General features: G+C 42.2%; 1 protein-coding gene across 24 annotated transcripts in view; it reads right to left on the minus strand.

Moving 5' to 3' along the window:
* Positions 1-4862: 4862 nt before the first annotated feature.
* TRDN (triadin) overlaps positions 4863-14908 on the minus strand; it is a 305901-nt gene continuing 295855 nt past the window's right edge. For 23 of the 24 annotated variants that reach the window (XM_053284401.1, XM_053284346.1, XM_053284354.1 and 20 more), the window contains one exon: positions 11685-14169. In XM_053284401.1, coding sequence (XP_053140376.1) covers positions 14024-14169 — 146 coding nt within the window. In that variant the 3' untranslated portion in view covers positions 11685-14023. Of the gene's footprint in view, positions 10018-11684; positions 14170-14908 lie in introns of those variants that run through there. The other variant, XR_008313241.1, reaches the window with a different exon arrangement.

Genomic DNA, 14908 nt, shown 5'->3' on the forward strand with positions numbered 1-14908 from the left:
GTTTGTATTTACAGAGGGGCCAAATCTGATTAAGATTGCAGGAGCCAATTAGACACTGAGGCACTTCCCACAACACAGTGTGAAGCACCTGGCGGGGTTCTGCGAGGGGAGCGAGCTTATCCTGCTCTCCCCACAGACAAGCAGCCGCTCATAGCTGAGCAGCTGGATCGGCCGCCCACATGGCTGCTGGCTCCGTCACAGGGCCAGCAGGGGCTGCGGGGGCCACACAGCCCCCAGGAGTTCTAGGATGCCCCGGGTGAGAGAGTGGGGCATCCTGGAGAGACCCCCGAGCCCAGGAGGCTGCTTGCAGTCTTCCGGTGGGGGTCTCCTCATGTGCTGCCGCGACGTGGGGCTGCGCTGCCGCAGCACACAACCAACCAAATGGGGTTTGTGGAGCGTTAGTGGAGCGTGTTTAAGGGGAGGGGTACTTTAGGTGGTTTGCTGCCGGGAGCCGTGTTGCTCCTGTGGCTGCAGACAACCAGGAGAAATCGGGCTAGGCAATTTGAATAGCTTCACTATCTGTTAGCACAGAATAAGTACGGGTCATCTGGACAGGGAGCTGCTGGCCTTGGTCCTCTTCTAGAAGAGGATGGAGAGTCTAGGCCTGGCATTTGGCGTCTGCTACTGTTCTCTTCTAGGAACGCTCTGAGAGAGCTGTCTAGACCTCCTTCTGACTCCTGTGGGGTACTAGAGTTCCCTAATTTCCATATATTTAAATCATTTTAGAGGTTCGGAGAGGGAAAATGCCCCCTTTGTACCTGCTTTGCCCATAGTGTAGCAATATGAAAAGAGCCATTAAATGCAAGCAGGTTGCATTGTGCTTTCCGGGAGGAAACAGAAGCAAGCTAAGGGCAACTCCCACTTCCTCCCTGGCCTGAGAGGAGAGCAGCCAAAGAATGAGAGAGATCTGTAAACATTGTACTTGAAATAAAATATTACATCTCAAAGACACAGAATCTGATGGTTTGATCAAGATGATCCTGAACACCCATGGTACTAGGAAAATGCACTACACAGTGGTAGTAGAGTGAATGGAATTGAACAGGAAAAAGTTCTTAAATCCTATTGCAAAAGGTGAAAGTAACATTAGTGTTTTATAGTTGCTTGTCTTACAAGCACAATTTTATTGTGTTTCTTATATAGATTTAACTAATCATATAAATTGTTATTTAATAATTATATTAATTATTATTATTATTGTAACATTATATAGATTTAACTAAGAGTGTATTCAGAAACCACTCCATTTTCTCCTTCTCCTTTCCCTCCCGTTCCCTTTCTGAGTTGACCCCTCACACTCTCTACAGGTTCCCCAATGGAACAAATGTCTAAACAACAAAAGATAAAAAATACTGGATAGAAGGCAACAATGAGCAGGATGTAGCATGGAAATACAATGCATGCAATGCAGAGTTTAAACCACAGCTTCCAAATAAAAACTTGTGCTGTTTCCCCACTCTCCTAGGAGAATGGTCACTGCTAACATTTCTTTCTCATTCTACCATTCATACCCACTGTTGCTCTTTCTTTTCTGTAAGAAAAGACTATTTGTGTCCATGGACAGCAATAGATTCATCTGGCATTTACTTAAGGGGGGAAAAACACGGAAAGAAGAAGAAACCAAACCCAACTGGCAGCGACAGGCCAATGAAAAATGCAAGCTCTGAACTTTTTGCCAGAGGCCAAAGAGCCCTGCACGTGTCACATCAACACTTGTAGACATGCTTAAGCTGACTTTGTTGACCCACAAATCACAAACACCTCTTCATCACATATATGTTCTAACTGAACCCTTTTCTTATTTGAAGAGTGGATTAAATCATTTTTTCAGTTAACAAACAAACAAAAAAAGAGGAGCTGGTGTTTTTGCAGTTAAACCTGTATCCTAAAAATGACAAGAAGGTGCTGCACAGTCACTTGGGATCAGAGGTGCACCCAGGTAATTTTGGAGAATGGACCTAAAGTCCTTTGGGGCCCCCCTCTCCCCTGCAAATTAAGCATCATCTTGCTCAGCTGGGTGATGACATGACCCGAGACAGACTAAAGAGGATTGGGGGCGCCCAGGGGCTGTGGAGGCCCTGGACTTCGGCCTGAAAGTCCAGGGGTAAGAGCGCCACTTCTTGGAATAGTCAACAAGTAAATTTGTTTACAAGTACCAAACCTTGTAAATTATGACAGACTCCATCCCCTTATTTCCTCATTTTTCAATTCCACTCCTGCTCCCATCTCACCTACTTTCTTAGTCCTCTTGCTTCTTCTGTTCATACCTTCCAATACTTCACTGATGAATACAGAGACATGCCTGTAAAGGGAGGTGTGGCACACAGTTGTGACTACAGGCATGCCGCAAATGGGACGTGCATGCAGAGCACATTATTCCAGATTACCAAAGCAACTGATCCAAGCCTATACCCACGAACATTAACTTGATGAAAATAGCCATGCACTTGTACATGTACATACAATTCTCATACCAAGGAGTCTCCAGTCTCCCACTCACTATTGCACACTGCTGGAGTCCACAGACTATATGCTGTGCACTGCATAGTGCCTTACTAGTGCACACACTAACATGCAAGTGCACTAGTAGAGGGAGGCCAGTGGTGGCCCCCCACGCCCCACCCCTTGCATCTGACATCAGATACGGGCACTTAGCCATGCCCCGCACATCTGACATCAACTCAGAATGCTAATAGAGCTACGTGGCCCCATTCGGGAGTTAGATCAAGGCCAGCGCTGCATTCGTAGCATGGCCAGGAGCAGCTCTCCTTGCCTTAAACGCAGTGTGAGCCACTCCTGGCCGCACTGCAAATGCACTGGCCATTTAACTCCTGGACGGGGATGTGTGGCCCTGTCCAGGAGCTAACCACACACACCTGTGTCTGGTGTCAGACACAGGGTGTGTGTCGGGGCCGTTAGGCATGGCCCCTGAGGAGCGGCGGCCCAATGGTGGCTGTAGGAATATGAATATGAACATGAATGTAGATATATATATATGGCATCCCCCAGAAGTGAACACAGTGACAAAAGCAGGCCAGGCCAGTAATTTACAGGGATGGATTCCAGAAAATAGGGAGTCTCCCTGGTAAACAGGGACTGGTTCCCTTGGCCCTCTTACCTTTTCCTGTCTGCCCACTTGCGTCAGGTTCCTGGCTCTTTTTCTTCTCCACTTAAATCATTTTCAATGTGAGTAGACAGATGAAATTGACATCTACTGGCTGAGGTCACAAGGATAGTCAAGCCTACCAGCCGAGAGACTGTCTGGGTTGTTTCTTATTGTAGTTCTAAGGTAGAAGGACCACCTGGGAGGGAGAGAGCTCACCCTTCATGGTAAAGTTTGTAGTATATGTGTCCTGCCTCTTTAAGATTCGATTGTGTTTGGTTGGGTGTGGCTTTGGTTTCCTTTTCCTAAGTACAACTGCCCAGAGTTGTGGCAGTCTTGTCTGAATAAAGAAGTCTTCTAAGCCTACTTTGTCTCTTGCTCGTTCAGGCCCAAGGTCAGGCCAATAAAGTGACTGGCTGTGAGTATGCCTAACAACCTTAGCTAGGGAAAGATACTACAAAGTTATTCAACCTAAACTGCTATAGATAACAAGAAAAATAGAATAACTGTGATGAGATGTTAAGGTTGTTGGGGAAACCTCAGACCTAGTGGGCACATTGAATGATCAGAATGCAATTGTTTGTGGAGCTGGTGGTGGGGAATCCCTTAACAGGACAATTCAGAGTAACTTTTTCTTTGTACAATCCTAATAAGGTAATATTTTAATTTTAGTCATGTAATGATGTTTTGCTCTATTGCACTGTTTTCAGCTGGTCAAAGGCCACAATAAAGACAACCTACCTACCTACCTACCTACCTACCTTCCTTTACAGGCCATTAAGCAAATCAACATTTTAAAAATCCACAAATTTAATTTAAGACTCTTTGTCCCAGAATGTAACATTATTTAAAATTTAAGACAAGTATACTTATGTCCGTAAAGGCAAAGTATTGATTTCTGTGACTTAAGGACTGTTCCAATGAATGAGTAATTCATTTATGCTGAGTCAAAGAACAGTCAAAGAAACCCAGAGAATGATTAGCACTTGGAAACCTGGGGCATGTTATTTGCTAAGTTCACAGTGGCTGCAATCTGCAATTGATGTGCTCGTTAATTTAATTTTTCTCCTCTGACTGCTTGTGAACATAGCAACTTCCTCTTAGATTTACAAAGATTAAAACTGAAAGAATCTCATTTCCCCCACTACATATTCCGAAACCACTGGAAATGGAAAAGACATGAACATTAGAGTTATACACCAATATGATACTGAATGGTACCACATACATTTACCATGATGTAAAGTCCCATCAAGTTGTGCCCCTGACAATTTTTTCTCCTGCTCCTTGCCTTGAACTCAGAGCAAATTTACCAGTCTGGCTAAGGCAGCTTAGACACTGGCTGGGGACACAGACCCGATTAGAGAGCCCACAACTGAGCACTGAGGCATAACTGGATCATTTGAAAGTCTTTTATACAATCAGCCTGGGGAGGAGGTGCACTTGTTTCTGGTCATGTGGGATTTTTCATTTCTTATTTTCAGCTAATCCTGCTTGCTTTCTGCGTAATTTCAGATAAGGCACATTTATACAGATTTTGCTTATATGGACAGGATGGGGCTGTGCCAAATAATAACTGCTCAGATGCCAACTCTAGAACGAAGCAAAAACCTACACCAAATATTCAGTTGTGACTGTCTAAATTTTAGAACATACCGCAAAGCACGCAGAGGTGGATTCTGAATGTGTTCCAGTAACAGATTAAAACGTGTCTTGCATCACAAAGCAGTTTTAGTTAACTAAAATAAACAAGACATGCTGAGTTGAAATAATTTCCCTTTTATTTAAGAGAGCTGGTAACATTTTCTAAAATATAAAACACAGACAAAATGTACAGCAGTAGGTAGTTTGACATAAACCAACAGTATGTTTATATGTTGCATGTTTCTTTGGAGAATTCCAGCCTCAAAGTTCAATTGAAAGTCCATTGAAATATTTATTTTGCAATTAAATATTTCCATCTCCTAAAAGTTTCACATTAACATACCAATAAATGTAACAAACATGTTTAGATGATGTAATAGGTTCATGACAAAATATCTGCTATATCAAATGTATTTTTAAGAGCAACAATAAAGTAGTATGAGTCCTGTTCAGACATTAGGAGAACAACTATGAGGGGTGTAGCAAGAATGCACCTGTTAAAACGTTGTCCTGACTCTAGTCATGCTTCCCACTCTCTCTGCACTAAACATTTTTCTGCAGAGGCAAGTGCTGAAGGTGAGGAGGGTTTCGCCCCATCACTGAAAACCCTGGAATGTTCAGGATTTTCAGTCATGGGGAATAACCCTCCCCACACTCAGTGCTTGCCTTTCCAGTCAAATTCTGAATTCAGGGACTCCTAAGGGTGTGGTTAGATGGCATGTGGATGGTAGGGACTGTGTGGTTTCCACCCCTCACATGCTTGATTTTCTCGGAGAACATCTGAACAGGGCTATGATCGCTCTTAAAGGGAAACATGTTAGTAGCCATATGCTGAAGTATATACCAAATAAGTATGCATGTGTGTGCATGCGCTCGCTCTCGCTCTCTCTCTCTCACACACACACCCCAAAATGTTCCAGTACTTTGTTTACTTTCAGGTGTTCTTCTATAGAACCTTTGGGATTGCCTCTTCATCACAATAGGTTCAATGTTTTAATGTGTGGTCCTACAGCTATAAAATGTAATTGTGAATTGAATGAAAATTTTAGTGTATTACTTTTCAAATCAAAAGCAACCCCCCCCTCAAAAAACCCACACAACATTAATTAAACTACCAAGTCTAAAGAATAAAAATCTTTGTTTCTCATTAGATTTCCTAGGGAAGGTGTTAAGCAAAATTCCAAGGAAAATTAAATGCCTCTGATAAGCATGATCTCCTGAGATCTGAATCGTTTAATCTTCCATGACATGCAGCATTTTTAGCCACTGTCTATGGGTGTGCAGTGGAGGAACTAACATTCCAAACTACCAACATGGATTCAAAAGGCTTCATGATACCAGAGGAGTGCTCTTGTGTGGTAAAACTTTAAGGATATTTTTGTGCTGCCCAACTTGTTCAGCTTTGGAAACTATTCCCAGGCAAGCCAGCAAAAATTCTTGGTCTACATGTTGCTCTGCCCCTTTCTCCCATTTTAGACTACTGTATGTTTTTAACTTTTGTAAACCGCCTTGGGGTTATCTTTTTAATGAAAGGCGGTATATAAATGCAAAAATAAATAAAAAATAAATAAATACTAGGTTAACAGTATGGGCTCATACTTACAGGGTAGTGAATTTATACAACATTGATTCAGCTGTGTGCTATTAGTATATATTGGACTAAATTGAGTCCTACCTTTGATGTGGCAGCCAGTCACAGGGGGATCACTATAGGACTTAACAGAGTCCTGTTCCCCCATCCGCTGCCTCAGTACATGCATATGGGTGCACATGCAGGCACTCATATTCCCTGATTGAGAGAAGTGGGGAAAGGTTGTACTGGAATGACCAGACACAGGTTTCCCATTCCTTTAATAACTTGGCATGCTGCATCTCTGAGGAAGGTGGGGAAACCAGGCTCTGTTATGTTTTATGGAATTTCTTCCATGTCAGGTACTGCACCCACAAAGGACCTGGATCAAATCCAATGTGTTCCTTACCACTAGTACTACTATTATAACACTATTTAGCACCAGTCCATATACTATGGTCTCTCTGAGTACACACCAGTACAAACTCATTGTAGGAACTGCACATGAGCACGGTCAAAAATTCAGTAAAGTCCCCTTCAATAATTATTTCTTCAGTTCCTAAGAAGCATTTTCTATTAGTTTTGTCTTGTCTCTCAAAACCTAAGGCCAAACATTCTTTCTTTTGGCCCTCCGTTTCTGCATCCCATTTAGCCCTCAAGCCACTCTAACTCATTTTTCATTTCTCATTTCTCTTCAGTATTCCTTTGCAATGCTGGCCTGTCAACATTTTTTACCCTCTTGGGCTCACAATTTCTGCCTTTGTCCTGTGCAACTATGATCTTCCCCCTCTAATTATAAGCCACTGTTTGCTACCTAACAAGTCTCAGTCAGATCATAGCCCATTTCCCTTCTTTCCACTCTGCACTCATTTCTACCCGTATTTCTACTGTCCTTATTTGCATGCAACCAGCACTTGTCACAGTCATCTTTCATTTCCATACTCATCTGTAACCATACTACAGAATTGAAAATATATCTTACCCATTTCACATTTTTTTCTTTCCTAAGCTTCTTGGAATTCCTGTAGTACAGGAATAACAAAGGAATCGGACCTAGAAATTATGGAAGTCAAAAATTCAATCCCTGTATTCAGCCAGGGAAAAAATGACGTTTATTGCAGGTTGAAATTTTGCAATCTTTGTAATGAACAGCAGTGCTTAACTTCTGTGGTTTGGTTTCAGGAGATTGACTTTAGCCATCTGAACTGTTTGCTTTATAATGGATTTTCTTTCGATATCTGACAATGCTTTGTTCTTTCAGTTTCTGCTTGCTGATAAAATTCAATCAGAACAATTGGTTATTAACATACTGGGGCCTATATTTTTGGGCTAAAGACTGTGCACTAACATCTGATCTTTGAGTCCACTGGTGTAATACAATTTCTCTGGTAGTCTTATCTCCTAACACCAACACATTATAGGAGTGAAACATGAACGCATAAATTTGGCTTAGAATGTTGAGAAAGGCTATGACAACTTGCACATCAAGCATAGAGAAAGACATTCATCAGTTATAAATTACTGCTGATAACTAAACTATCAGGATGGACAGGAGATTTGTTTGAAACCATATGTAAACAAAATACCTTTAACTGAAAAAAACTGAACCTTACAACTTTCTCAAACTGAAATATATATATACCAATGCCAACAAGAGACACTTTGCACATTTTAGTTTGCAAAACTAGTAGCAATGAATACATCCTGCTTAAGAGCTAGATTTATCTTTTTATACTGTGGAGTAAACAACTTTTGCACCTGTGCATCGTACACAAGCCAAAGTGGCTATTCTTATGATCACACAAATAGGGCTAGGAAAATCCTAGCCCGATTTTTGTGATCGTCAGAACCACCGGGCTCGCAGCCAAGCCCGGTGGTTCTGGAGCGGCTAACCCACTCCTGTAGCCCGCCCCTTAGCCCGGGTTTGCGGAGCAAGTGCTCCGCAAACCCGGGCTATCTGCTCGTGAGTAGCTGCAGTGCGGATCTGTGCCACAGCTGCTCGTGAGGAGACCCCCAGCTGGGAGGCTTAAAAGCATTGGGGGTCTCCCCAGTATGCCCTGCGCGCTCATGCAGGGCATACTGGGGCTTCCGGGGGCCATGCGGCCCCCGAGATCCCCAGCCCCCAGCGGCTCCGTCTCGGAACTGGCCATCGTGTGGACGGATGATCCGGCCACCCAGGGCTCCCTGCCTGCTCATGAGCGGGGAGAGCGGGCTTAGCCCGCTCTTCCCGCTCACCGCTAGGAACCGGGTCTCACTGATCATGAGACCCAGTCCAATGTGTTACTTTAATCCCAAAGGTTCCGATTTGCTATATGCAAATGTTATATTTCCCACTTATACTCTCAAGATAAGATAAATTTATTCAGTCATTGAGCAGCAAACTTATACTCTCAAGACAAGGGTCTGATTTAGGTACTCCTTTGAGGGTAACATGGCGAGGGAAGTCAAGTGTCTGAGGGCACACGGGCTCCCGAGCTATTGGACAGAATATAGGTATAATCTAGGTTTCCACATAGTAGAAAGAATCCCAGAGGCAAAAAAAGGGGAGAACAGGCTGTCTGGGTTGAGGAACGAGAGGGTGGGAGGGGGGGAGGATGGGAGAGAGTGTGATCTGGACTAGTTAGGTTTTGGGGGCTTTTGATATACTCTGCCTCCTTGGAAACCATTCACCCTATTTTTCCTTTTCAGCATTAGACAAGTAGCAGGCCTTTGGGGATTTCCCATGGTTCCTACTCAAGCTTTTATCTGGTTAGTGAGGGGATGGGGTTTGTTGGGTCCAAAAGAGGACACTTCAGTGTCTGTTCCCTGGCCAAGGTGAATTCCCCCCTCCTGTTGGAGCTCCTTTTGGGAGCTTGGCAGACCATACATACAAGTAGCAAAGGTTTCTCCCACAGAAAGTATATGTGCTACACAAAGGTGGAGCTATTTAAGGCAGTGGAGGCCAGTTCAAGAAAGAAATTGTACTTTAAAGAATATTGGAACTCTTTGAGATTTCCACCCTCAGGATTATTCTCAGTGAGGTTAGTGGCCCTTTCACTAAGATTTGCTTAAGTCTCAGTTATTGACTCAAGTATGGGGGTTTCCTTTACCCTCTTCTTCCTCATTTTTGCCATCACCAGCTTCCCCATCTCTGAGGTAGGGGAGATACAAACATAGGCCTTCAGACTATCCAATTCAACTATGAGTTCTTCCCTTGTACAGACTCCCTGACTAGGGCGGTGGAGGAACCAGACATCCCTTCCAAGTTGGGCTCAAGTAAGGGCACTTTGGACTTTTGGGCACTGGCCTTTACCAATACCCTAGCATGGGGGTCTATCTGGATTTGTCTCCCTCACAAGGAAAGCAAGACCCAACCAGAGGCCCAGAAACCCCATTCTGTTCTTCAAATAGGCATGCAATAGTCCAGTCCTCTGAATCTTCTTGTCTTCTTAACTTGATGGACAGCACAACGGGGCTGTGGTCCACAACGGCAGGTTTCAGGTAAGAGTGATGGATCCATGCAGTCTTCTTTGCTACTTTCATGGCTGTATGGATGACCAGGAGCATCTGGAAGGGTCCCTCTCACTGTGGTTGGAGTGGCGAATCCTTATGAAAATTCCAGATCCACACCCATGAGCCTGATTTGTAGGGATGCAGGTGACAGTCTAAAGGCATTGTTTGCTGCAGTGCTCCAACCTTTTGGAGCTGGTGAACCTGCTTACTGAGAGAAAGAAGATAGGCATGTAAGTAATCATCCCACCCCACACTGTAGGGACAGTGACCTTGGATCAAGTCCCCTGGTAGTACATGGTGGGTGGCCAAACAACATTTCATAAGGAGAAAGGCCATAATCCTTCCTCGATCTAGTTCTCAAAGTGAATAACACAACAGGTAAGACCTGAGGCCACTTCAACTTGGGGTCCTTTTGGAAGGAGGGGGTAGATTGCTGCCAAATTACATGTCACCTGGGGAAAGGGGTGTATGTATGCGCCTCCCATCTGGGCCAGCATTGCCCCTTCGGGCAATCCACTGTGACTGTAACAGCGCCAAGAGGGCCTCTGGGGCTTCCTTGGTGGGCCCTCCAGTCACACCCGATGGGGGACTCACAGTCCCATAGGGCGGTGGCGGTAGGGCAGTCACATTTGACAGACATTCTCCATCAGAAAGTTCCACCCAACAATACCTATCTGTCTGTCTGTCTAGTGATCTATCTGTCTAGGCACTAAAGTCTTGAGCCTCTCTCTTAAAGGTTTTAACTGACAATAATCAAAAGTGCTCCATGCTGGCCAAATTTGCTTTCCCAAGTCATCAAAGAACCACTGTCACGAGCTATTTAAAGTGATGGCCTGACTCTTAGACATACCTGTTGGAACCAGAAGCTTACCTGCCTCCCATGCCTGCAAAAATTTCCATAACGGGGTCCCTGGGGGAATCTTACATTCCCCAGCTCCCATTGTCCTAACCTTATTATCCCATTGTCCTAACCTTGGCTTTCCACTTTCTGTGGAGGATGCCCTAGTGGCATTCCAGGACCCATCTCACCTGCAGTTGTGGTACCACATTCTTATTTTCTCTTTCATCTTTAGTTTTGAATTGGGGCAAAAAAAAATTTTTTTTGAAAATCTGACACTGGTGGGGTACCAAGTCCAACTTCTTTACAGCCCGGATTGCCCACAGACTCACTGATCAAATGCCTGAGGGACCAAAAGTTCCTGTTGCCATCTCTTTGCAGAGTCCTGGGGCAGTCAAGGGCAACCAAGAGGTCCAGGCAAAGGAGTCGCCAAATTGTTAGAGCTTTCACTCACTGCATTTTGCTCATTTCTTGGTTAGGTATTTTCACCAGACACCAGTATCAAGTTTCAAACAAAGCTTTATTTTTAGTGCTAGCAAAGCTTTGGGGTGCAGCCACCTGCCCAGTCTGGCAGGCCATCTGTCTTTTTATACTGTGGAGTAAATACATTTCTCACCTGTGCATCGTATACAAGCCAAAGTGTTACTTTAACCCCCAAGGTTCCGATTTGCTTCCAAATGTTATATTTACCACTTACACTGTCAAGACATCTGGCTTGTGGCCCCCTCCCTTTTGAGACAAACCTTTAAGCAGTGCCATCATAAAATATCCTCAAAGCTTGGGGAGGATCTACCAACAGCTGCAAACGCCATTGATAGGGCGTGTATCATAGTTAGCTAAGTGCTGTTCAAACCAATCGTGCTTTTTGGCTGTTGAAGCAAATTACAAATAATATTCCAACAGGAGGAAACCGTTGGGACTAGGCTTTCAGATATTTTACTGTGCTTGCTCCAATTAAGTAGCTTTGGAAAGGTGAATGCTTCAATAAATTCAAAGTAAACAGCTCAAACACTGAAATAAATAAATCCACTCAATGATTAGCAAGATTTAAATAAAAGTCTAAAGAACTTTTTTTAATTGCTTGACTTAAACAAAGCTGCTATTTAAATTGGCAGGTTATTGGAAATCTGATTTAACTATGTTTATTAAGCACAACATGCAATAGACTATTGGCAAAGTAGCAAAAAAAAAAAAAAGTGACAGAACCATAAAGTTTCTGTCTGTGTCGAGGTCAGAGGTAGATGCCATCCATCCACAATAGTCAGATCCTATGGTTAGGCTACAGGATCCCTTTGTTTATCATAGTTCATTCCTGATCCAGGTGGGCCAGAGGCAATCAATGTGATGCCAACTATGCAATCTCACCACATGATCAGGCACAGTTAAAAGTCATCTTGTTTTTCATGAGGTATCATGTATCAAAAGCCTGAATTATTTAATCAGTATGAGAAGTAGAGGACAATTACTTCTGTATACACACAGCTTTTGTTGAGATACACAAAAATACTTTATGCAAATATATGGAAAAGGCACTGGAGTTAAGTTGCCATTTCAGTACATGGTTAATTGTGTTGCTTATCCATGGCAACATTCATAGCAAAGGAAGCACAGCACTGTAAGTTTGCACTGCCAAATAGCTATTCATATCACCAGGGCAATCTACCACAGTTACGTTTCTATCTGTCATCAAGACTGTCTTTTGTTATGATTTAGGCATCAGTTCAACACATAGTGGACTTTACCCTTTCCACACAAGATGAGCAGTCTTGTGATATTTTATGAAAATCAGAGTAATGAGTTCATCACTTCTAGGCAGATTTAGAAGTGAAAGAAGAGGCCATCCTTTGTGAACTGGTAAATTTGTTTTGGACACATTTACTGAAATATTGTGCCATCTTGTCAACAAAAAATACCAATTCTGTGGTAATGTTCTACTCCTCTGGGGAAAAAAAATCTATATACAATAGAGTTAACAGTAAGCTGATTTTTTTCTTATAGAATTATCCTTTGATAATTCATGAGGTTTGACATTGTACATAATGAATATAAAACATCACATGTGAAATGCATTAATACAATAAGATAACCAACTATACTGCAAGGACATATTATTATTTACAAAGCAAGACTTTCCAATGGACAGCTGGAATACTGATATTCAGACCTCTTCATCTAAACATTGTGTTTCATTTTGACATTGAGAAATCAGTTCTTTCTCTCTCCAGTAATAAATATTATATGGTTTAGGTTTGTTTACTTAAAATACCTAATCTAAGAGTAATTAATAGTAGATTATTTGTGAGATTTGGTGATAAGCCTTTGAAAATAATTCAATTTCATCTAGCAAAATTAATCAAAATTTAATCAAAGTTACGTTGTCTAACTGGACCAGTACTGAATCAAACAGACATTTCAATTTGAATTTGTTTTGGTTTGATTATACAGTTTCACACTGAAGATCTCCAGCAGCAAATGGCTCTGTCCACTTGTACACTACCTGCTAATGCTGAATATGATGGAATCATTTTGAGGAGAGTAGCTTTGGACCTCTCCCCTCTGCCCCAAGAAACCTGAAAAATAAAGATTTTTGTCTTTTGATTACTTACAGGGTTTTGTTTTACAGGATTCCTTGCTTCCAAGTGAACTCCCTCACTATATATACAATGTATTATTTAATGTCAAAAGGTATCTTACTGAAACAGATGTATGAAGAACTTTGGGATCTAAATACCAAAATCATGCAGGGTGACAGGAGTATGTGTAGGGGGGAGACATTTCTTTATCCAATAAATATATAGACATCAGTGAGGAGTCACCTTATTACAAACATACAAGGGTTCATTAAATCAACTCGTATTGTAAGCAATATGTCTAATGATATATTTAAATTTGAACACCGATATCTTTCCATTTATGGAACCGAGTACCAACATGGGTTGCAAATAATGTGACATATGATTCTTAAGTCATTTCAGCTGGGAGCACTTTTCCTTACACTGAATACATGGAAACTGCTTTTTTGTTCCAACAAAACAAACACACCAGAAACAGCATATCAACAGCAGCAGCAGCAGCAACAACAAATTCACACAACTTCTCACAGGCAAACATGCGCACACACACTTTCCTTTCTGGCAAGTACTATTTCAGCACCATGCTTTCCTCCAGGAAAGGGGTACTTGGATACTCTCTCAAACACTACTCCATCTTTTCCTCTTGTTACCATTACTGCTCTGGTAAAGAGCAGAAAACCTCTTTAAGTGCATGTGACCTACTGGATCACATTTTTGTGATCACAGGTGCCGACAGATTTCATAAGGCCCTCTGTAGAAGGCATATAGTGCAAAATTGTCAAAACATCGCAGGTCACTTGGCTCTATTGTTTTGATGTCTTGGTCTTGTGCCTCGAAATCTTTGGCTGGACAGCCTTTCCTTTGTAGTCCTGAGCTGGAGTAACAGGGTGTTGTGATGTATAGCCATTGTATCCATTTACGAAGACACATTGATAGTAGCGAACAGCAGCTGGGAAGGCAAGAAATATAAGGAATGATAAGACTTTTTGCTATAGTCACTGTTGAATTACTGTAAGTTTAGTCTGAGGAAAACAGAAACCTAAAGAGAAACAGAAACAGAAAGAGTAGATTTGGCCTGCTATCTGGACAAAAAGGCAGCTTTCACAGCTTTCTCTGATAATATTTAGCAGGGGAGAGCAACTGGCTCTATAAAAGCCCATAACGGCATCATACCAGTGGCTGTTTGCTGATGTCTCCTTTGTATTTATTTTTATAGATTGTAAATCCCTTTGGGGATAGGGAACCATCTTCTTCTTGCCCACCCCCACTCCCACTATGTAAAAATTTTTTATTTCTATTAAAACATTTTGAAAAATTTTCTTGTTGAAAAGTGGTATAGAAATAATAATAGAAATAGATTATTCTCAATAAAATTTTAATATCTTCAGAATTGTCTTCACCATAATTCCTTCAGTATTTGGCCATGGACTAATATCTATTACATCCTAGAAGACTCTGCACGCCACATATCATTATTAGGCACTAAGATATATGAACAGCAAAATCGAGAGGTGCCTTTAATGCGGTATCCACTACACAGGGGGAATACCACATTTAAAAAATCATTTTAAAAAATGTTTAAGAAGTAAGAAGCAGGGTCTCGCAAGGATCTGCACTGGGACCAGTGCTCTTTAACCTGTTCATAAATGATCTAGAAGTTGGGGTAAGCAGTGAAGTAGCTGAATTTG

Source organism: Hemicordylus capensis, chromosome 1 (assembly GCF_027244095.1).
Source record: "Hemicordylus capensis ecotype Gifberg chromosome 1, rHemCap1.1.pri, whole genome shotgun sequence".
Classification (NCBI taxonomy): Eukaryota; Metazoa; Chordata; class Lepidosauria; order Squamata; family Cordylidae; genus Hemicordylus; species Hemicordylus capensis.